The sequence below is a fragment of the Dromaius novaehollandiae genome, chromosome 3 (assembly GCF_036370855.1).
Source record: "Dromaius novaehollandiae isolate bDroNov1 chromosome 3, bDroNov1.hap1, whole genome shotgun sequence".
NCBI classification, from domain to species: domain Eukaryota; kingdom Metazoa; phylum Chordata; class Aves; order Casuariiformes; family Dromaiidae; genus Dromaius; species Dromaius novaehollandiae.
Genome location: NC_088100.1, coordinates 66,563,264 through 66,586,330, shown reverse-complemented (window position 1 = coordinate 66,586,330; position 23,067 = coordinate 66,563,264). Strand labels below are relative to the sequence as shown.

At 39.4% G+C, this 23,067-nt stretch overlaps 1 protein-coding gene across 1 annotated transcript; it reads left to right on the top strand.

Moving 5' to 3' along the window:
• The first annotated feature begins 1,996 nt into the window (after nucleotides 1-1,996).
• On the top strand, nucleotides 1,997-17,369 carry NMBR (neuromedin B receptor). Its single transcript, XM_026120843.2, has 3 exons — nucleotides 1,997-2,506; nucleotides 14,005-14,353; nucleotides 16,490-17,369. Exons 1-3 carry the CDS (start codon nucleotides 2,091-2,093, stop codon nucleotides 16,889-16,891), a joined length of 1,167 nt encoding a protein of 388 aa, XP_025976628.1. The 5' UTR covers nucleotides 1,997-2,090; the 3' UTR covers nucleotides 16,892-17,369.
• The last annotated feature ends 5,698 nt before the right edge of the window (nucleotides 17,370-23,067 follow it).

The window sequence follows — 23,067 nt, the reverse complement described above, 5'->3', positions numbered from 1 at the left end:
AATCATATTTATTGTTCACATATAAATCCATTTTCAAATAAATACCTGAAAGGATCATAGTTCATACTCTGGGATCACAGGGTCAAAGCCACGTATTGATCTAATTGGAGGGAACAAAATACAATGGTTCAGATTGTTTGCAGGAACCCGAATACCGGTGGTCTCAAAATTGTGTACGTTCAGCACAGTAGAGGATACCAGCAATTCTGAAAATTACCCAAGCCGATAGTAAGGCTGGCTCAGAGGGACTTGAGTTTAATACAGGGTGGAGGAAAACATCATCAGCTTTATGACAATTCTTATCAGCTGCTGAGTGATCAATGTTAAGGCTGACATTGGCTGTTTCCAGTGGGATTTCCTGGATTTTATAATAAATTAATTATCATCATATGAATCAGTAATTTACAAAACTGCAAAAATATATATATTGAGGAAAGTGAGAAGAGTCACAAAGATCGATTAACAGATTCAGAGAAACGTAGCTTTTAGGAAGCAGTAATACTTTTTGTTTAATAGTCTTAGGACTATAGGAGGTTATTTAGGATAAATCATTGATGTCTTGAATTCAGTTCCTGTACTAGGCAGCATGCTGTGAACAAGTCATGTTATGCACGTTATACACTTTGCTCCTGGCATTTTAGTGCTCAAATCCTTTCACCCACATCAGCATATCCTCCATACGTTCATTTTCTCTTCCATACACTTGTCATAGGCCCATAGGGCTTCAATGTTTAAATAATATGAACAACCAAGTTCACTGCAAGCTCATAAATACTTCCTTTTGGGAAAAGGAAGAGGAAAAAACAGTCCACAGAGAATCTTTCTGACAAATGCTAATATTCTTCTGCCTTAACTCTTTGTATTGAAATTAATGGATTCTGATAGAAACAGATAGAACCATTTGGGAAGCAAATATATGTGCAGGCACTAGGAGGAAACACACCCCCCCCCCCCCCCCCGCTACCTCACTGAAAAGCAAGAGACTGGGGACAAGTGTTATATCTGGAAGAGGGAAACAACATTTAATCTCCATTCTCATGTACCATTTGCATAGCAATGCATGAATAAATTCCATCACCTGTCCCCATTTCCTTAACTGAGACTAGTGTTAGACGTAACTTTACAAATCAAACTCTAAAGTTTTAGGGCAGCTAATGTCTTTGAGTAGAACCTATTCAGAACACACAGCTGGGTGGCAGAAACAAAATCCTTTCAGCTCACACTTTCTTGCTACCGGTCACCCTGTATTTCAAACAGGAGTGCTTTCAGCTGGGTAAATTGCGAAGAAATTCCCTTAGGCAACCCCACTCCTTGCCTGACTTTGTGGACAGCTCTCTGGTTTTGCAGCAACTCTCCTGGATGCTGGTAGTAGCGGGGGGGGCGCGGAGACCCGCGGGCCAGTGCGCACGGGGCCGAGGCGCCTCGGAAAGGTGGGCAGCTCTGCCGCTTCCCCCCGCGCTAGATCCTCCCCGGCCTCTTGGGGCTGGGGCGAGGGTACAAGCCTCGCTGCGCCTGCAGGAGGCCGGGCAGGCTCCTCCCACCACCAGGTATAAACCGGGGCCGAGGAGTGAGGAGCGGACTTGGTCCGCGCCGCGCCTCGGCTCCAGCCTCTGCTGCGGCGGCCGCCCCGCGGGGGCAGCGCGGCCGCCCGCGGGGCGTTCAGCACCGGCTCTGCTGGACAGCGCCCGCGGCTCCGCTCCGGCCCTCCCGGTGCCCGCAGCGCGGGCTGGGGGACGCTGCCTGCACCCTTCCCCCGCGGCAGGGGCTCCTGAGGGCTGCTGCTGTCCTCACGGCGTTCGCTTCCCCCAAAAGTTCAAGATTATGCCCTTCTGCCCTCCAGGAAAAGGGCTTGGCAAAATAGCTGAAAGGAAGCAATATGTTTTGGGTTTTTTTCTCCGCCCTTTCCCACTGCACTGGCAGACTACCTCCTCTGCATTTCTGAGGGAAGAAAACCAGATAGAGAAAAAAGAGGAGGAAGAGGGTCAAGAGTGAAAGGAGAAAAAGGTGGTTTGCCTGCAGAGAGGTGAAGCTTTTCAGTGCTTCCTGCTGCATTTTTCGTTGGAGTCCTCAAGTCTCTCTGGAGCTGGAGGATGGAGGCAGAGCTGCTGTCTGGGCTCACAGCGATACCCCTTGGGGGGAACGGGAGCACCTACTCAGAAACAGACACAGTCCTGCTGCCCCTGGCACAGGGCTCGGCCATGCTTACCATCCGTTGTGTGATCCCCTCGCTCTACCTGCTCATCATCACCGTGGGCTTACTGGGCAACATCACCCTCATGAAGATCTTCATCTCCAACAGTGCCATGAGGAGCATGCCCAACATCTTCATCTCCAGCCTTGCTGTTGGTGACCTATTGCTGCTGGTGACCTGTGTGCCTGTTGATGCCTCCCGGTACTTCTCTGAGGAGTGGCTCTTTGGGGAGGTGGGCTGCAAGCTCATCCCTGCCATCCAGCTCACCTCCGTCGGTGTCTCTGTCTTCACCCTCACTGCCCTCAGTGCCGACAGGTAGGAAAGCCGGGCTGCCCCTTCCCAGCCCTCTGTGGCTTGGGCTGAGGCTGGCCGGAGCTGGCACAAAAGGTAAGGCACCCCTCTGATAAGGTATCCCTGGCTTGCAAACTCCCCACTCCGACGCATGAGCTGCCCACACTGCTTTTTCCCTCACTGACTGATCACATGTCTGGTAATAATTTAGGTGGCTTCTGGAGATGGATGCATCTGCAGCTCTGACTTCCAGGGCACAACCTGTGGGGACTGGGGTCTAGTCCTGGCCTCTGCACCTCTGGAATGGCCCAGGGACAGTCTGTGTACTGAAATCTTACTCATTAGAGGAAGATTTTAGACCCTAAATATAATCTATGCCAAGCCACCGTGACATGTCAACAGGCAGTGAGCAGCTTAAACCAAATCCATCACAGAGATATTTTTAATAGATTTGTTTCTTTATGCAGAGAAAGTGTGTGTATGTGTGTGTGCACACGCATGTGCATGTGTGGGCACCTTACCAGGACAACAAGTCACCAGAGGTGATTTGTTTAGCACTCTCTGAATTTGGAAGCACCAAACTGTTCCACTCTAATTATCAGTCTTAAACTTTCAGGTCATACTATGCATTTCAGCTTCTCCTGAACACATGGAAAAGGGGAAAAATATGGAAAGAAACACTTCCACCTGTAGTGTCTGCTGAATTAGGAAGAAACAAAGAGCTGGACCCTAAGCTTTTCCTCCAGATTAATTTAAATGGACATACTTAAGGGACTTATATTAACTGGATGGCTGTGGGATTGTGCTTCAGGCTCTGAAAGACAAAGTATTACAGTGTAATTGACAACTTGAAATTAAATTATCTCTTTCTTCCCTTATCTAAACACTTTCATTTCAGACAGAAGTGAAAATGTTAAATTCCTTCTCCATAGGAAGTGTCTCATTTTCTTTTGTTGGATTTTTAGCCAAAGAAATTTGTTACACTGGCCCATTATGTAAAGGCTTTAATTTGATAATATATTTTCAAGTTTACTGTAAAGGTTTCTTGAAATTCTTTTAATTCTTGTTTTACAAAGTATAACTTTATAACTTTTTTTACAGCCAGTTCAGTAAATCATTTGATTCCATCTAGTACTATTCAGTGGCCCTCAATTTCGGTGGTATTTGAATCAGAACCTAAAATACTTGTGTGTAAAACTCTTGTAATGTATGAGGATTCAATGTTTTGAAGAACAGCTTGCAAAATGTACTTTAAAGTGACTATAACTCCCTGATTACTTCAGTTAAAATGTATACCTCAAACTGTCCTTGGAGAGCCAAGCAAATCTTACATTTTCCTTTCTGCTCTATTGATGTTGTTTAGAAGCATGATTATGGTATCTTATTTGAAATGGGAAGAAGTTATTTGCAAAGAAAATCATATCTCTAGGGAAATATAATGAGAGGGAATGCTGATGTCTTAATGCTTAAGGATTCATTCATTTACTTTATATATAGTTTTTGAGCTTCTGTTTTTTGCCTTTTGTACATAATTTTATATTCTCATTTTAAAATCAGTAAAGTTTCAAGAGGTAATAATGCTGAATCTGTGTGCATTGAATGCACTCAGAATTACAGATCCTAGAGAGCAGCTACAGATGGTGCAATGTGACCATATAAGCTTATAATAAATATATTCCTCCAGCATTTTGGAGTCCATACTACATACAAATATAGGAAATGGTTATATTAAGGACTTAACAACTCTGTTTCTTTTTTCTCTCTAGTTAACTTTTCAGTTACTGAGAATAAAAGTGTTGTTTCCTCAGTCAGGAGGAACAATCATTGACTTCAGTGAACAGTATCTTTTTCGCTAGGGGGTTGAAGTAAGCTCTCAATGAAGCTGCCTGGACTCTTGCCTAATGGCATTTGAATTGGACTCTGTTCTGTTTTTTTGTACAGCAGAAATTTGTGCTGAACTAAAGAGGAGTCATTGGTGTTGAGGGTTTTTTGTCACACTGATTTGTAGCCAGATCTTGACAGGGGTCATCTTGACTAGGTTCAGTTATGGGGAAACAGTATGGCTGATTATGTCAGCAGAGGAGAAGTGGTGGCAGCTTCCTACAGCAAAGAGGTGATGAGGAGGTGAGGCCTGGCTGGGGGCAGTAGCACCCCTGAATAACTGAAGCTAGTACAGGATGTGTGACTGCAAATGGGAAGCGATGGTATCACTAAAGAGGCTCCATTATAATCCAGCACATGTTCTGTCTGGTGTATAGTAATATCTTCTTAGTGGCATCTTTCACACAGAATGCTCAAAGTAAGTTTTAATATATGATCATTAAAACCTTTCCTATGTTTTACTCGTTATTGCCACAGGACTTTATAGAAATGCAGACAAGGATTACACTAAAGAAGGGATTTGTAAATATTTATTTTTTAGTTTTGAATTGGAAAAGAGACTTAATAAAACTCTTTCTGAAGGTCTACAGTCATAAGCACGAAAAAGATACAATAGACAAAAATATTTAGTGTTCTGTATAGTGTGCCTACCCAAAATAAGATAACGCTCACTGCAGAAAGGGCAGAAGTCAAGAATGAACCTAACTTGAACAATGCCTAGCTTGAGCCATATGGTGCACTTGTTCACTGCTCCAGGGAGGCTTTTCCAATTTATATCCATGGTGAACCTTGAAGTTAACTCAGAATATAAACTGGGCCCTTGGGGCTCCTCAATCTCTTCTCAGGGTAAGCAATCTTGCCATTTTGTGGCAGAGAAAGGGCTCTAGGGCAAGGAATTGAAGAACTAGTGTTTCCAGGGTGGTGTTCAGAGATAGAGGGCCGGATTTCCCATAGCTTGTGGTGTGGAGAGGTGGCTGGAGAAACTCATGGGGCAGAAGTCTGAGAAGGACTATCACAGCACACACCTCTGGCCATCACTGAATTATCATGTATGCAGATTAAAAGCAATTGTATCCACAACATTCCAGGAGACCTGGGATGAATGGACTTCGAAGGAAAAAATCACAGCTCCTTACAACAACTTTATGTAGCTCAAAATGATTTCTCAGCAAATACTATTTTCCTCCCAAGGTAGGTAAATGGTATTTATCCTATTCTCAGTGGTGTTTATCCTATTATCTAACTTCGTGCAAACACAGGCATCTGTTAAGCCTTTGCCTGTGTCATGCGTGTGTGCTCTTCAATTCATAAGGCAACAGCTTAGTCCTCAGGATTAAGAGTGAGAAATAGCTGTAGTGTTTATCCTAGTCAGTGATCAACACAGTATCTTTGTTGTGCTGGCAGAAGCCAATTTTGCTTTGACTAATGTAAACAATTTTGGATCCTCCTAGTGTCCTGTAGCCTTTTGTAGCTTGCAACCTAAAACCTGAGAAACTGTCACAAAATCACTCCTCCTCTTTCCTTGTTTCCTTGATCAATTCAGTAATAACCTGTGCCTGTAACAGATAAAATAGCTATTGAAGAACAGATTCAGCTGAATTCCTGCCAGGCAGGGCTGAACATATATCTCCATAGATTTATTTTCCTTGCCTCTCTCCATAACATGTACACATTATTCCCTTATGTACTACATTGCAATGGGTTCAACTAGGTTGGACTGTGGAATCCTCAAGTCTGTATTTAGCCATGTTCAGAAATAATGTGGAAGATCAAATATGTTCTATCAGTGCGAAGTCTGGGGAAAAGATTTTACTTGTTTTCTGCGATAGTAAATTTGTTAGAGACTAAATAATAAATATACTTAGCTTTTATGCATGTGCAGAGTGATGGATTTCTCACATATGCTTCCCAAAAGGGACAATTTCATTCAATTTTTGTTTTAAATAGTTTAATTGTAGAATAATTGGTGTATTCTTATATATATTTTGCTGCAGGCACATTCTTCCAGACTACGTATTCCTAGTGCTAAAATTCTTGTGTGTTTTTGTATGCGTACTAATGAAACAAGGCATGGGCAATCATAACCTCTAGGCCTAAGTGTGTGCCTCCACTAATAACTTTTTAATCCTTGCCCAAATCCAGTCAAATTTGACAGAATGATTACAGAGAGTAAGTTCTTACAAGTTTATGAAAATTTGCAAAGACAAGAGGGAACCTAATTTGGTGTTCACTACAGAGAAATTTGTTTTGGAATTAGTTTCCCCACCCTCTATCTTTCAGAGGTCAGAGAACATAGCCAAGAGACAAACAACCCATAGGAGCCTAAGTGTAATTAGTTCTGTTGCATGTGGATTTAACTGTGTATTTCTTACATTGTATGAGCATATGTTCAAAAAAAATTGTGATGTGTGTATATATGAGAGAAAAGAATTAATGTTATTCTATTATGTTATCATTCTATCATTCTATGATTCTTTTTTGTCCTTCACATCACTATTCCAAATATTGTTTCACTTTTTTCTACTTAATTTTTAACAGTATTTTGGTTAGGGTCATGTTTGGTCTTTGGCTCTATGTTTGTTTGTTTGTCTTATGAAGCTTGTAATATTAACCTTTTCATCTTCATTTTTTTAATGCTTTTTTACCACTGTGTATACTTGTTTTTTTTTTCCACCTGCATTGATTTCAATGCAAAATTTCAACACAAGTTGTGAATAACATGGAACTGGAAACAAGTTTAAAAGTGACAGAGAGTGGAGCATCCTAGATGATAATATAGGAGCAAATAAATGAAATTGCAGCTTTTACAATTCAGGATTTAAGATTCTTTGTCTAGATTCTCAGCAGATAAAATCTAACTCTTTTCCAGTTACATTAATAGAGATTTGGTTATTTAATTCTTCCTGGCTTGTAACATTTCTAAAAATCAGCTGACCATGTAATATACTCCTCAATAGCAATTTTATCTGCCATAGGCATGGGCTATTACTGAATTAATCAAGGAAACGGGAGGAATGGTTTTGTAAGAGTAATAGGTCTATAAGGGTAAACCGGCACTGAGCATTTTTTACACTGTGGTTTTCTGCTTCCAGGTACTTGAGTTTCTGTAATTGATATTTCTTATTGACCTTCTGCTCCAGCACTCATGATTTTATGAGGTAGGAACTGATCTTCTTTATTCATGTACTTAATCAGTATGTACTGATCCAGAGTATAGCTCATGTAGGACATGCAGTACACATGTGGGTAATTATATCAGATAAGCATGCCCTTATCAGTTTAAAGGCAGGGGCACCAATGGGTTTTGGATTAAGCCAATCTTGGAAAAAGTTTCTGTTCCCCCTACGGTGCTTTGATCCTTCATGGTCCAGAATATAAACCCTGAAACAATAAGTCAGGGTTATGTGTGGTTTTCTAAGAATTTTTTTTACAGTAAAATTATAGTGAGGTAGAAATAATATGACTAAATGGAGAACAGATGACTAGGGGACAATCCAAAGAGAACATAAGCTTGTCTAGGCTAGGTGTTGTGACGTCTACCCTCTAACTTAGATGTTGATCTTCCTTTCTGTCTATCCACCCCACCCGAGTAGAATCCAAAATCCAGAATTACAAATTAGTGTTGGGATGACTTAAATAATTCAAAAAGTCAACAAAACCCAAGAAAAAACATATGCTGAGCTGCCAAGTACTTCCCCAAGGGAAATGCTAAGTCCAGGGGTTTGTATGACACAACTTGGTAGGATTAAGATTCTCTCTTCATTGAGGAAGTGTTGGTTTTGAGGCACTGTCTCACAGCCCTGGGCACTGGCCCCTGGACACCCTGGCTGGATGCCCTGAATGCTCCCTTTTTTCTCAGAGAGGTGGGTACCAGAGCCTTCTTCACTGCAGCTGCTGTTCCGTGAAAGCTAACGCCCTTGGTGTCAATCCTTTAAACGCACCTTTTCAGTCAGTCCCCTTGGCTTCCCTCTGCCTAATTTCAGGATCGTAATGAATCCTGGATGCAAACTGAGTTGGTGAGTCAGGAGAGCTCTGGGCATAGACAGCAAAGGAACTATTTGCATAATTTTGAAGTCAAGGAAGGAAGGGCATAGTGGGCCAGAGTAGGCCAGCCATTGAGCAAAGCTTTCTGGGTCGTGTTCTTGGGACCAGCCACCTGAAAGTCTGTGTTTTTTATTATATATACGTATATATGTATTTTTGTGTGTGTGTGTGTGTGTGTATACACACACATATATATACACACATGCATACATATTTAGCAGTGCCAAAACATAGGCCTGGGCATTGGCAGTCAACTGCCTGTTGAATTGTTAGAGCAGCCCATAGTGTGGTTTTGACCTAGGCCAATCAATATTCTTGTAAACAATTTCTAGATATGGTTCAGGAATAAACACATGCAAGGGTGGTTCCTAACAGAAGTGTAAACAGCCTATTTTATTTGGACGTGGTGATCTTTTTTGGGAGCATTAGAGAATTTAGTGGGCTTGGATGTCCAGCCTATGCCATGTGGCCTCCAGGCCAAAGGCCAGATTCTGACTCTGTTTAGTTTACTAATATAGTAGCCTAAGTTCTTTATTAAATCTGTGTCTTAGTCTTTTTTTATTTTTTTTCCTTCATAGCTACCAGTAGCTTATAGAAACTGCAACACTACTGAAAAGAATTTGTACAGATATATTTGACCATCTTAATAATATGTAAAAATATGTTAGTCAGTGACTCTCTGTATATATCCAAATTTAAATATAAATCCATTGGGAATACTGGCTCTTCTGAATAATAGTCACTGAAATCATTTACTGTTGCTGTCCTCAGTAGAATAACTGAACAAAGGAATGATGGTTCTTTTAACTAGTGCAGTAACAAGTGGACACATACAAGTAGCAGTAAAAAGTGAAGAAACAGAGGGGAACCATGTAAACATGCTCCATCACAAGATCTACTTCCAGCGTGTATCCACGTATAAGAGGGTACTCAGAACAACCCAGGGCACCAGCAAGGCGTGAATGCACTGCAGGGAGAGGAGGTAGATCTCTAAGTAGAAGGGGACTATAGTCTTTGGATTAAACCTTTTAAACTGGCCCATTTCTTTGAAGGAAGATATTTGCTCCCTGCTTCATCCAGTAAGGAACTGTTATCTGTCAGCGAGTTGAAAATAGTTAGGAGGAGGTAAGATATGTGTTGTTTTGCCATCAGATCTACTTGTATTAGTCTTGTGATAATATTTGAAACTTCTACTTTTGCTCTCACAGGTGTATGAGCTACAGGAATGAAAAAAAGAATAGCAAGTAGCACGTGTTCAGCCATTCCCAGGGGTTTTCAGTCCGCTAAGAGACACTATTGCACTTTGTGGCAGTCTGATTCACGGACTCCAATGTGCTGGATCAGAATCAACTTTATTCAAGCAAGCAAGCCCTATATATAAGCTCTAGCCCAGATAGGCATTTTCCTACAGTGATTTACGGTACTTTCTATTCTCTTTGCAAGCGCCACGTCATACCTTCCCAAAGGTCATGTTCCCATCATCACTCCCATACTCTGTGCGGTTACTCCCTATGTTCCCATACTGCTATCTATTCAGCCTTCGGCTCCTTAACTTTATCTTGTCCGATCCCTCACTGTCTGCCCCTACAGCACTTAGAGAACTATACCTCTTCTGACTGGTCCCTCAATATTAAACCTATGAAAGGCCTCAATGTTAAAACTATGAAATGAATAAACTAGTGGCCTGGTTTATGACACTTCATTATTGTGATTTTTTAATTTGCATTGCGGGAACACATAGGAAACTGGGTGATAAATGATGATGCTTATTGTGGTAGGTGGTGTACAATCATGAACAAGAAGAAAGTCCCTGACTTAGAGAGTTCTTAAGTGAGACAATAGCAGATGCAGACAAAAGAGTACAAGGAAATATTAAGGCAATTCTGGTTAACGTGGTAGGTTGTAATCATAGTCCAGTGGCTGCCTAAGCATTGTCTAGTTATTCTGGGTTTTCTTTTGCTTTGTTTTTATTTATTTTTGAAAGACATCTCAGTTAAGTACCCTAGAAAAAGAGGAAGCATTGCCATGGAGGGACAGCTTAGGATGAAGCATGACTTCTTTGGAAGTTATGTATTTTGTAGGGGGAATGGCACTATGGACTCAGCAAAGACAGGAGTAGAGCTTTCCGTACTTATCGGGAGCTGAGAAACATATTTATGAATGGCTTTGAAAATAAAGATGGGGAGAAGTAGATAAGGAATACTGGAGTTTACAATGTAGCAACACACTGTATCTCTGAAGAATGAGGATACTCTTTCTTTCTTTTAGGATTTTTTGGGTTGCATGGATGGGCGGAGATTGCTTTACAATGAGAATAGGCTATACAGTCAAAACCAGTATCTGCAGAATGCAAAAGTTTGTGCATGTATCTGTTGGTGGAAGCGACAGCTCCAAAGGAAGGAAACTTATTTTAAAAATATTTCCTGAGGTGGGATGCCTTTGTCAGCAATGATAGAGGATGTAGGAAGACAGAATTTACATAAAGACTTTTAATTAAAACCAAATGCATATTTATAATTATTTCCTGATCTTCATGGCAACCTATAATTTTCTTTTTTCATCTGTGAAGTTCAGGAGAAGATGAATTTTTCTCACTAATTTGACTAAATAATTTGCCCCCTTACTTTGGTTTACCACTGTTATTTTATTTATAGAAAATATGCACTTTGTCATTTGAATAGTTGGTGGTATGTTTTACCCTTACACTGGTTCTATACAAAGGAAGAGGCTGGGTATTCACTTGTGGAGCACTTCTAATTTCATTCTATTTACATTTGATTTTATCTGTAATCTGTGTCTTTCTACTCTACGTCTTTTCAGAGATATAAACAACATGACAGATTTTGTAACGTTCTTAGTACCTTTTCATTCCCACTGACACAGAGTACTGAATAGGACTGAGTCCTAGGAAAAAGAGTGCCATATTGTGGTCAGTTGAAGTAGCAAATAGAATTTTGACAGGTATGTTTAAAGAAGAGGTTTTCTGGGCTGGACCCAGCTGTGTTTGTAAAAAATAGCCCTCTGCTTCAATGCCTTCAACTTGAAATCAGTTGTAGCTCAGGTAAAAGCATGCTATTTACTGGAACAGCAATATCTACTGAAACACAAATATGTGCCACACATGCTGGTAATGTAAAGCCTTCTGAAAAGGTCTTCTATTTAGATATTAACCAGACCAAATGCTGCTTAAAAAATGAATTTTGACAGAGTCACTGTCCCGGGTAATAGGGCTATGATCAAAATAATTTGAAACATTTCCATGAGAAAAGAGAGGAAAAAAAGTTTTGTAATACAGCACACAATATTTATTTCCCTCCCACCCACCCAACAAAGATCTTCAAACCAACTCTCCCCCATCAGTGTAAAGTTTTAAAGAAATTAGCAGATGTAAGGGCTTGACGTCACCTCAGTTGAATGAAATGAAATAGATGGTCTGTCTTTATGTAATGAAATCAAGGCAGACATCATTAGGGAATAAATTATTGGCTAATAAGGTCACAGTTTATGCTAGGGAGCCTTCATGTTTTGTGTACAAGCTTCTATCCTTGCCATGATAATATAAAGGATATTTATTGCGCCTTGGTGTCCAGGGAGTTTCTCACTGTGTGCTAGAACAAATGGTAAACATAAATTATCAGAGACAGTTTACTGAGTTTAATTTTCTACTCGACGATTTGGATGAAGACACAGTAAAAAGCCTCTCTTCAAATTCAGAGAGAATATGAACACAAATATCAATTATTTTTAGCTATTCAATTCTCATGGATTATATATGGATAATTCAGCAGAAACTGATGAATAATTCTTCTCTTTGAATTTTAAGGATTTGCGAGCAAGGGAAGCTCCAAGACAATTTTAACTCAAATATTCTCTGAAGAAAAGTTTTTGAGTCTACCCAGACAGTACTCTGCTCCAGACTTTGCCATGGCAGAGCCAATTCTACCTGTGGTTTCCAGCAAACTGAGAAGTTGCTGCATGGGGATACAGATTTTTTTTTTTTTGGCCACAGCTCCTCAAACACCTGCTAATGGTGTTGAGGGATTATAAAGTGACTGTCAGGACCTGCCAATCAGCCATAAAGGGTATTTGAAATCACAACTCCATTTCTCAGCATTCCCTTTAGCAACAATATTACGCTTAGCCACAACCCAAACCCTGGTGTCTATTTAGACATCTGTACATACCCATATATGTAAGTGTATGTCTGTGTGTATTAGAATCTCTCTGAACTGCCTTCTCCCTATTAAACTTTTCTTCAGTGGTTAAATAGAAATAATTTTCTCATTTTGATAAACTTCTGCAATTTCAGAAAAAAATAATACCCCATATCAGTTGAGAACTAAAAATAAAAAATTTGAAGGAAAGAAAAAACAACATCAGATTAAGCAGTCTTCCAAAATAACACAGCTTAGATAAAATGAAATGTTTTATTCAATGTTCGCAAGTTTTTAATAAAAATATTAAAACAAACTTAACCTACATTTTGAAAAAGAAGTTTCTTGAAATTGGAATTAAAAAAAAAAACTAACCAAAACGTTGTTAACTTTGAAATATTTATCTCAAAAGTATCTTTGGCCTTTTCAAACTGACCTTTTCCTGTGGAGACCCTTACTTTAGATCAGCTTCTGCAACAAAAATTTTATGTAGAAGAATGCTTGCCCAGCTTCTACTTCTATTCCTTTATTTCACTTTATTAAGGTGTGATATGTCAATCCTGTGACATGTTTGCTGCTTTCATTGCACAGTTTATGAATTTGTCAGTTCTGTAAAGGTTCATACATAATTATATATTATGGGACAGTTTCCCCAAATGCAGTATACAGCAGCAGCTTCCAACTATTTATGTGGAAATGTTTACTTTATTTAAGAGTTTAATACTTTGCACAGACCATTGGGAGTTGTTCCTGCCTGACTTTATAAAGAGGCTTATATTCCGGACATGAAAGACTGAACAGTAAATCTGTGTATGCAAAGATGCTGAGGTGGAAAGGCAGGAGCCTCCACAGCAGCAGTTATTACTAGTCTGACTGGTTAATGCTGACTAGCTGATTTCTGTCTTGTGCTCCCGGGCTGGGGCTGGTGAGGTGGGACTAAGTCTGCATGTAGGGAAGATGTGACAGGCAGGAGAGAGCCCTGGGCTGTGGGAGCCAAGGGAGAAAGTGAACTCTAGGATGAATGCGCTGGCATGTCAGAGAGTTTGAAATATGGAGGAAGGATATGGATTTGGGGATTTGCTGAGAGGATTTGGGTAAGCAAAGAGTGGAGTCATGGCTGCTTCTGCATTTTTGCCTGGCTGGCACTGAATGGGCACTTACAGTACCGGGTGGTATCCAGGGCTCCTGTTGCTGCTGTTGATGAGTATATACACAAATTAATTTAGAAACTGGGAGAATGCAGATTAGAGACGGATAGATTAAAAAAAAAAAGACATTTCAAAGAAGGACAAAATATGTAAGTATGAAAGTAGTGTTGACCTACTCAAAGCCCGGCCAAGCCCTACCAAAGCCCTACTCAAAAGTATGAAGTGGCCTTAGGCATCATTTGTTGAATCTGAAATGATACCTTTCAATTTATGTCTGTATTTTGATCAATTCCAGGTACAAAGCAATTGTAAATCCCATGGATATCCAAACATCCAGTGCAGTGCTATGGACCTGTGTTAAAGCCGTTGCCATTTGGGTAATCTCCATGCTGCTGGCAGTTCCTGAAGCAGTGTTCTCCGAACTGGCCCACATCAATGGCTCAGACAATGCCACTTTCACAGCATGCATACCATATCCCATGACGGATGACATACACCCAAAGATCCATTCTGTGCTGATTTTCTTAGTGTATTTCCTTATCCCTCTTTCCATTATTAGTATCTATTACTATCATATTGCAAAGACTTTAATAAAAAGCGCTCACAACATCCCTGGAGAATACAGTGAACATTCCAAAAGACAGGTAAGCAATTTGCTTTTTACTTCCTGATGAAGATTTGTATACTGTATACACTTACAAATGAAAGTACAAAAACTATAAAATCCTGATTGTTGGATTTCTCAGAGGATTAGCTCAGAGTTTCCACGCGCATGAGCAAGTATTAAGCCTAGTACGTAAATGAATATGAACAAGGAAAAATATAAATTCACTATTAATGCATATTCCTATAGAAAATAGGGAATGGGATTGGCATATGTGTTTGTATGTGTTAGTATAACCATTACTTGCGTTCTTACCAAGGAAGAAAAATTTTTGCTGCAGTCATTCTGGGAAGAAATCTTACATGAACTTTTTGAGAATTCTCCCTATTATATCTGTGCTTGGAAACTGAAAGACTAACAGGCAGGAAAAAAATTTCTTAGGCAATTTGAAGTTCTTCTCAGAGCAAGGAGTGCTGAAAATACGAACATAGAGCATTAGTAGATTTTTTGTGGCTTTCTGAGTAGACCTTTCTTGGATACAATCCTGAACTCAATTACACTTTTCTTAATATCCTTTCTATTATAGATGCCATAGATCTCTCAGTTTAGATTCTGTGTACCTTTGAAACAAAACATTTTAACAACCAGCTCCAATGTAAGGCACACCAAGCAATAAGATAGCAACAGGCTGTTTGTTAATGGAAACATTTATATACAGACAAAAGCTTTCATAGTGAGAGTGTCTCAACCACTTTACAAAAACATTAATACTGATAAAGAAAAAAACCCCTTATGCCCATTAAAACAATTTGGAAAGATTTTCTTTGCCAATGTTTTAGAAAGCACCTTAACACTCACTGAGACCTCTTTACATGTATAGAGTGTACACACTCTTTTAAAAAGAATGGCTACATTCTCCTGTGTCCTTTTTGGTCAGCATTTCATTTCCACTCTAGCCTGTTCCTTGTCAAAAATGCATACATATTAGCACTTCATGGACTATTTTATCTTCCTATGAAATATAGAGAGTCTTTTGGCTGAACTCTCAGGATGGAAACAATGTTTAATTTATATCACATTCCTGAAACCACATTTATTTTCAAAATAAGAACTTTTTTTTTCATTTTCCTTATTTTTTTTGGCTAATCTATGACACTCAGAAGAGTAGAAGAATCTGGTGTACTTACATATCTCCCAGCAAGAGGAAGTAAATTCAGATTATTGCTATCAACTTAAGTTTCTCTAGGCAACAGCACAGAAGTGTAATATTCACACCATACCTTTTAGTCTGTCTTTGCAATCTGACCCAGTGCAATCCTACCAAATTAGAATTCTAGAATTTTATATCCAGGTTCCCCATAATTTCTGAAACCCACTGGTTTGGGTTTAAATGGAGCTGAGAAAACTACACTTCTTTCAATTTATTTCACAGACTTTGAAACTCTGCTGATTTTTTCAGCTTAAATTTGACAACAAGTGATTTCCTCTCAATACTTCAGTCACTCTAAATATCTACACTGTAATCCAATTATACTTTAGCAATGCCATTAAGGCACATTTCTTTATCTCATTATTGATGCTTGACCAAGCCTTTTGCCTTACCCTGGAATTAAGATGCCCCAGACTGTGCAATGTACCTGTCTGGTGCTTCTCCTAGGAGAGAGGTGCAATTTGAGGCATTTCAGGCAAAATGGAATGTAAGTACGATCTTATGGCTAACACTCTAGGTGTCAGATTAACAATGTCTCTACATTACAAAGACACCAGTTTCTAAATAGCTTTCTAACTAAAGCTAAGTTTCACATCAAGCACTGAGATTCCATCAGAAAAAGTTATATTTCATGGCATCCTTCGGTGAGTTCCTTCAGGCTAAAAGCCAATGTATAGTTGGAATATGAATCACTCTTGCTACACTTATGCATGTATCATATAGAAGGAGCAACCTTCTGTAACTGCAAACAGCTAGGGTCTTTCACTGTAAGTAAAGTAAGAGTGGGAAATGAAAGTAAATGAGATAGAAAAAGTAATTCAGCCCTTGAAGGAAGTAATTCTAGTGGTCTTATTTAAGATCATTGTTAGAGTTAATTTAAAGTGAAATTCTACTTTTTAAATTAAGTCTGTTATGTTGATTAGTTCTATTCATTGTTGTTCATTTGGGTTTTCTTCATCTTTTTAGATGGAAACTCGGAAACGTCTGGCAAAAATAGTTCTAGTTTTTGTTGGCTTCTTTGCTATCTGTTGGTTTCCTAACCATGTGCTATACATGTACCGGTCCTTTAATTATCATAAGATTGATCCATCAACAGGACATATGGTCATTACCCTAGTGGCCCGAGTGCTAAGCTTCTGCAACTCTTGTGTAAACCCATTTGCATTGTATTTGCTCAGTGAGAGTTTTAGAAGACATTTCAACAGCCAACTTTGCTGCAGGAGGAAATCTCAGCAACAAAGATCTGCCAGTTACTTGCGCAACTCTTCTGCAGTTCGAATGACTTCCCTGAAAAGTAATAACAGGAACACAGTGACCAGCATGACACTCCTGAATGGGCACAACTCCAAACAAGAAATGTCATTATGAGTGAATAGGTGTGAACTGGGAACAGATTTGAGCTTTTTCTTTGTGGTGTGTCACTTCTGGCTCTCTCAATAAACTTAGGCCAGCTGGTCCTCAGGACAGAGGATCCGTTAAAGTCTTTCTGAGTTTTTTTCACATCTAGTCTTACTTATAGAAAGAAGTGAAATGTGTGTTTTATTTAGAAGACTAAACTGACTGGCTTCAGATTGTTCCTCACAGAAGATGCTAACATATATTTAACATATAAGAAAACAAAATAATGGTGTGAATGTTAGTATAGCTGTTCTAATCTTACTTTAAAAAGCATAGATTTTCTGATCTGTAAAATATCTGCTTTTAAATGAATATTGATCCAGACTCATGTCTTACTCTAATGGATTCTGCATGATTTTTAGCTGTGCTCTTTGTACAGGCATTGTTCATTAAGACTGGTAAGCATTATTTGAACCAATTAAAGAGTCATTCAAAGATATAATTCTAGATTAAAATAAAAAAAAAAATAAAGGATTGAGGGTGAGATCTCCCCCTCATTTAAATTTACCTTGTTTTATTCACTACGGAAATTTATTCCAGATAAGAACTTACTTTTTGGAGGTTCTATTTGTTGTTTAGAGATGATACATTTATCTGATAAAATTACATTCTCTTCCAAGATTAATCACTCAAATGAAAGAAAAATATTTGGAACTTGCAGGTTTTCTAGAAGTCAGTATTTAATGGCTCCTTCCTCTGATTTTTTAAGTCTGCAGTACCACTGTTTTTGAGTGTATACTGGTTGACGTGCTACTACTACTGTGATTTGCTACTACTAACTGATCTTGCTGATATCACTACACATCTAAAACAACATTAAGTGAAATGGGATGGGTCAAGTTCCAGGTGGCTTTTTCAAAGAGGATCTATGGCAAGGATTCCTGTAGCTACCATAAACTAACCAACTAAACAATAAGGTTATTCAGAGACTCAGGAACCAAATCTTATTTAGGATACTTATGTCCTGGAAGTTAGGTGCTCAAGTGTGCACCTATATTAGTGTTTGAGCTGGGACTGGAGGTGCTCCTTTGAAGTGAATTTCCCTGTCATCCTCTCTTACTGGCTTTTGGTTTGCATCTCAGAGCAGTCTTAGAGCACAGAACACATATTACTGTATGGAAACAAACTGAAGGATACAGCTGAGGAGCACACCTAATGTACTCTGACCACTCATGATCATTCAGCCCCTGGGACCAGACAAGCTCTAGTCTGAAATAAATCCCCAGTGATGAAACTTGGGTGGCTGGACATTGGATACTCAGCATCAGCACTCCTCTTGCACACACTGTTTACTGGTGTAGACAAAGCCCAAGTACTGTTGAAAAGCTCAGCCTTAAAAGACAATTTTTTTTACTGAGGGCCCTGGTGCATAAACTGACTTCCAAAAATTCCAGCTGGGCTGCCCAAAAGAGGGATTTTAAAATATTTTTATAGTGTGAATTACAGCTTGTGAGTCACCCCAGTGCCACAGACTGTGTGTAGCACACCATTTTGTGGTTACAGAAACAGCAGCCCCTTTTCTTTGTCACCATTCCCAGGAGAGCATTTTCAGGGTACACTGTCAGTGCAGAGTTGGGTTTAAAACAGCAGGGAATGGCAGGTGAGGCTGTGGTTACAGATGTTCAGAACAGACCTGCTGGATGGGCTTACTGCTCTCTCCCCTCATTCACACTCTCCTGCTGGGGAGCCCTTCTGCAAGGTTTTCAAAGCTGTTCTCCAAATCACAAGAAGTAAGGTGGTTCAGCTTTAAACTCCTCACTTTTTTCAGAACTCTTTGTTTTTTTTTTTTTTAAAGCTGAATCAGCTCACAGGTCCACATAGGTTGTTGAGTAGATGCAGTGATTGAAGTTTGCTGCTACAAAAACTCATGCTAGGTCAGCTGTACAAGAGTTTCTAATCTGTATCAGGGCTACACCAGCTCTTGCCAAAAGAGCCGATCGTGCAGAAGCTGATTCTCCCCTTATCCCCCCCCGCACACTGTCAGATTAATAACCATTCTCTGTGCCAGGCAAGAGATTAGTTGGGGCAGGGACTTCTGGGTCTCAGCTCAAGAGTGCCCTTCTCAGGAGAAAGGGCAGTAGTGGCAGGGAATGGCACCTTCTGGAAGAAATATTTTATGGCCAGTTCATGAACCAAATGTGATTTTAAATAGCTCTTTCTTTCACATTGGTTGGAACTGTTCCAGCATAGATCTGTCTCTGTCACAGTGCTGTAGACTACACTTTTGCAGTGACAAATTTAAGCTGAGTGGTAGACAGAACACCAGAAATATAGATCTGTTTTCAGGATTAGTTGCTAGTCTGATAATTTCAAAAGCCGAAGTGGTAATGCAGCGTAGCATCTTACAGTTCATTATTAATGAACTTCCTATTATTCAGTTCTATTTGTAACTCTATGGAACTAGCTAGAGTTTAAGATTTTCTTTCCCAATTCCCTTATATCCAAGGCTAAAAACCAATTTTTAAAACAACAAGAAAGTATGTTAATGTAACCTGTGCCTTTATACCTTCAGTAGTAACCACACAGATTAAGCTAATTACCTGAAAAGACCAAATCTTTAGCATTCAACAGAGAAAATAACAAGTTGAAGGTTTGAAGGTCATTCAGTGTTGTCTTACCAGACACGTGGCATGTATGTGATGTAGTTAAAGCTGTGCAAAGGGTTCAAATGACCAAGCTTATGAAGCGAAGTGTAGATCAGCTCAATACCGCCTGGCCTAGCAATGGCTCAATGAGTGCAATGGCTCAGTGGCTTCAATAGATGCTTGGGATACTTTACATTATGGGGTAGGCTGACATGATTTTGTAAATCTGACTTGAGTAATTCAGGAAATTGCCATCCTTCACAGCCTAATACTGCCTCATCCTCCTTCTTTTCCATTTCTCCTTTTCTTCTCTCACTCCTTACCTTAATTACCTTTCCTTACACCTTAATTCTGTGCGAGCTCATATGCTCTCAGAACTTCCCTTTAGTTTTATGCCACTAATTCCTGGATGCCAGCCAGAGTCTTGGATTCCTTTGTTCTGGTTAGTTGTGCATCTGTTTTAGCCCCAGATATTTTGCTTCCACAAAACATAAAATCTTAAAGCCTTCCTTTCTCAGTTCTCAATGGTGATTACCGACTGTGATCAAGTTTCCCTTTTATTTCTGCATTTATTTCTTTTTGGCTGCCCACTTCTCATGTTGTTTGGCAGTCTCTCTACACAATACAAAATTTCATATGACCTTTGAATCCACCTTATTTTTTATTTCCTAAAGGCATTTGTCTGATGTGGATGTTACCAGATGATATAGGTACCATACTAAACAAAAATTATCTACTTTATAGTAGATTTGATGCTTGTGTTTGATTTATACTCTTTTCAGTCAACATCATAAGCTGCTACGTGTCGTATGGACAGCATGAGTCTGCCTTCTGGCAGAACCGCAAGCTATAGCCTGTTCTTTTTTGTTGTGTGAGGAAGGTATTCTGGGACAAATCATAACTCCTTTTTGTCAGTATATCAGCACATTTTTCGTTCATTATTTCCTGGGCCTCATTCTCAAAGCTTGTTTTGAGTAAGTAACCTGAATTGTATATGCCTGTAGCATGGCATGAGGGAATTATTTAATCTGTCTGGAGCTTTACTAGGTGTATTGCTATCACAAAATGCACATTTTGAATGTCTCTGTTACTGTGCATTCATACACATTGTATACAAACACAGCTATATATATATACACACACATATGTCTATTTCCAGACAACTCTGATAACAATTAAATTCATGGTTGTGGAATGCAGTATATGAAGTAATTGCTTCTAATTCTGGAGTCAAAGGAATGAAGAAAATCTGTAAATGAGATCATGTCTATTTTTCAGATACAGTACTGAGAGCTATGCCAAAACGGCTGCTAAAATGCCATTCGATTCTTTTTTTCTATTGTGGAAACTTTTTTATTTCAGAAACATCAGTTATTTTCAATCTTCCTCTCCTGAGTTTTGAGGGTTTTTTTTCAATAGTGTTGTTCGCAATTATTGAGAAAGCTACTCCCATCCCCTTCTCACAGTCCCCGAAAAATGAGAAAATAAAGGTAATTACAGTTTCCTCTGAATAAGGTACTTTATTTTTTAGACTGGAACTTGCACAAAAGCAGTCTTATAGTATCATGTCTCCTCGCTTTGCCTGAAACAGAAACAGTGTAATGCTGAATCCTGAAATGTCAGTACTGTTGAATTCTCAACAGACACGAAGTATCTCATTCAGCATTACATTGTGAAGTTGTAATTGTCTCCAACAAATCAAATTTCACTACAATACAGAGTAATATATTTCTTTTTAACATCCCACATGTCCCATGGATCTTTTTCTAAACTCAGTGAAAACAGATTCACAGAGAGGTAAACCCAAAAAAGAGTAAATTTGGCAGTTCGAGAGGAAAGGTTCTTTATCATAATTTAAAGAGACTAACGTTAAGTTGAGGATTTGTAGCATTTATTTCTAGTACCATTTCTTCCTTCACTTATTTCTAAAATAGTAGAATAGAATCTGTTGTGTAAAAATCAGCCATTCAATAATGTCACAACTTAAGCTCACAAAAACATTAAATGAAATTGGAAACCTACTTTTTCCAAATACTTGTAACAACCTTAGGACTCCCCACAGATGCTCAGTGTTACCTGCTATTGGCTTATTCCCTTGTTTTGGTGCTATGTTGAGTCTTCTCTTTCTCTTGCCTGAGAAAGACTGGTAGGGGCCCTTCCGCCATACAAGAAGGGGATATAGGGGGAGGCAGAACGAGAACAAGGATAGATGAAAAAGGTATGTCTTCAAATGGTCTTTGCTTGCTTATGGATTGCAAATCTTGCCAGTATGACTGCATCTTTCCAAAATAGCTTGGAAGTATAAAAATCTTTAATAGGTTAGGGATCCCTTGGGATCTGAGGGTGGTGAAAGAGAAAGAAAGACATCTTAAAATGTGCCTCAAGAACTGTAGCTTCCTAAAGAGAACAAAAGTTTTTTTATTTTAAGCTATGGAAATACACAACAAAAGTAAAACCACTACATTCAGACACTTCTAGCATTGGTCCTGGTCCAGTGGAGTGGGAATCATTCCAAAGCAATTGACGTCAGTAAATCAAGTCTTCCATGAAAGTGGGAAGTTTGACTTAAGAGCCTGAGTCCATGCTCTACACTGCAGCACATTTTGCAGCCACTAAACTGGTAGGCTGGCACCAAAAGTATATTGCTTAGTCAGATCTGCTTCTGGTTTCTGCTTTAAATTAGACAATTGTCTAAGTTTTGACAAGTTGCCTTGTGACTTATTTCTCACTCCAAATACTACTGTTACCTTGGTGATTGGCAGTAATGTAAATGAATAGGGCCGTGTTTTATCAAACTGCTATTAATGATTAATTAGACTTCTGTGACATTTCTTCTTCATGTTGCCGTTTATCATCTGTGACCTAAATCAACAGGAAAATAGCAATATACTGAAACTGATTTTTTTTTCCCTTTTTTTCTTTCAGGAGCTACAGTTAAGCTCTGTAATTAAATGAGGTAAATTAAAGAAGTTTGGATCTTGTATTAGGATGTGATGTAAGACAGTAAATTCTATAGGCTTGATTTCGAACAGAAACAGTATCATTCATGGCAATAATTAACTAAGCTGCTGAACTGTTTTTAATCTATTGGGAGAGGGATTTTATCACTTAATTCTTCAAACAAGCAGAGTCATTTGTGAGTCAGAAGCTCTGTGTCATTACTAGCTCAGTGCACTACTGATTCACCTTGTAGTGCATGTTTGATTCACATCATTGAAACACTTCTACCGAGCAAACACGTAAATGCTGCCTCTATCACAAGATAGGTGATACTGTAGTGTAGCTGTTTTTAACCCTTCCCAGTTCTGAACTGTGCCATGAACCAGAGTGGAGGGCTATCTGTAGGGGGTCAGAGAGTCTGTGGTGTTAGCAGTGCCTTTCCCTGCCCCTCCCATGCTGTAGTCCACCTCCAGCAGAGGCAGCACTGGCCCCAGCTGTCTGGACTCCTTGCACTGCAAACCGCTGTCTTACAAGAGATGTGTAAGCACGTTGCAAGATTCATTATCTGTTGCTATAACTATTGGCAGCACCTGGCCTGGACAGCTAGCCCTTGCCAGGGTG

Coding starts and splice junctions, on each gene's coding strand:
- NMBR (XM_026120843.2), top strand. CDS start 2,091: ATGGAGGCAGAGCTGCTGTCTGGGCTCACAGCGATACCCCTTGGGGGG. Junction 2,507..14,004: donor ACTGCCCTCAGTGCCGACAG/GTAGGAAAGCCG, acceptor GATCAATTCCAG/GTACAAAGCAATTGTAAATC. Junction 14,354..16,489: donor GTGAACATTCCAAAAGACAG/GTAAGCAATTTG, acceptor TCATCTTTTTAG/ATGGAAACTCGGAAACGTCT.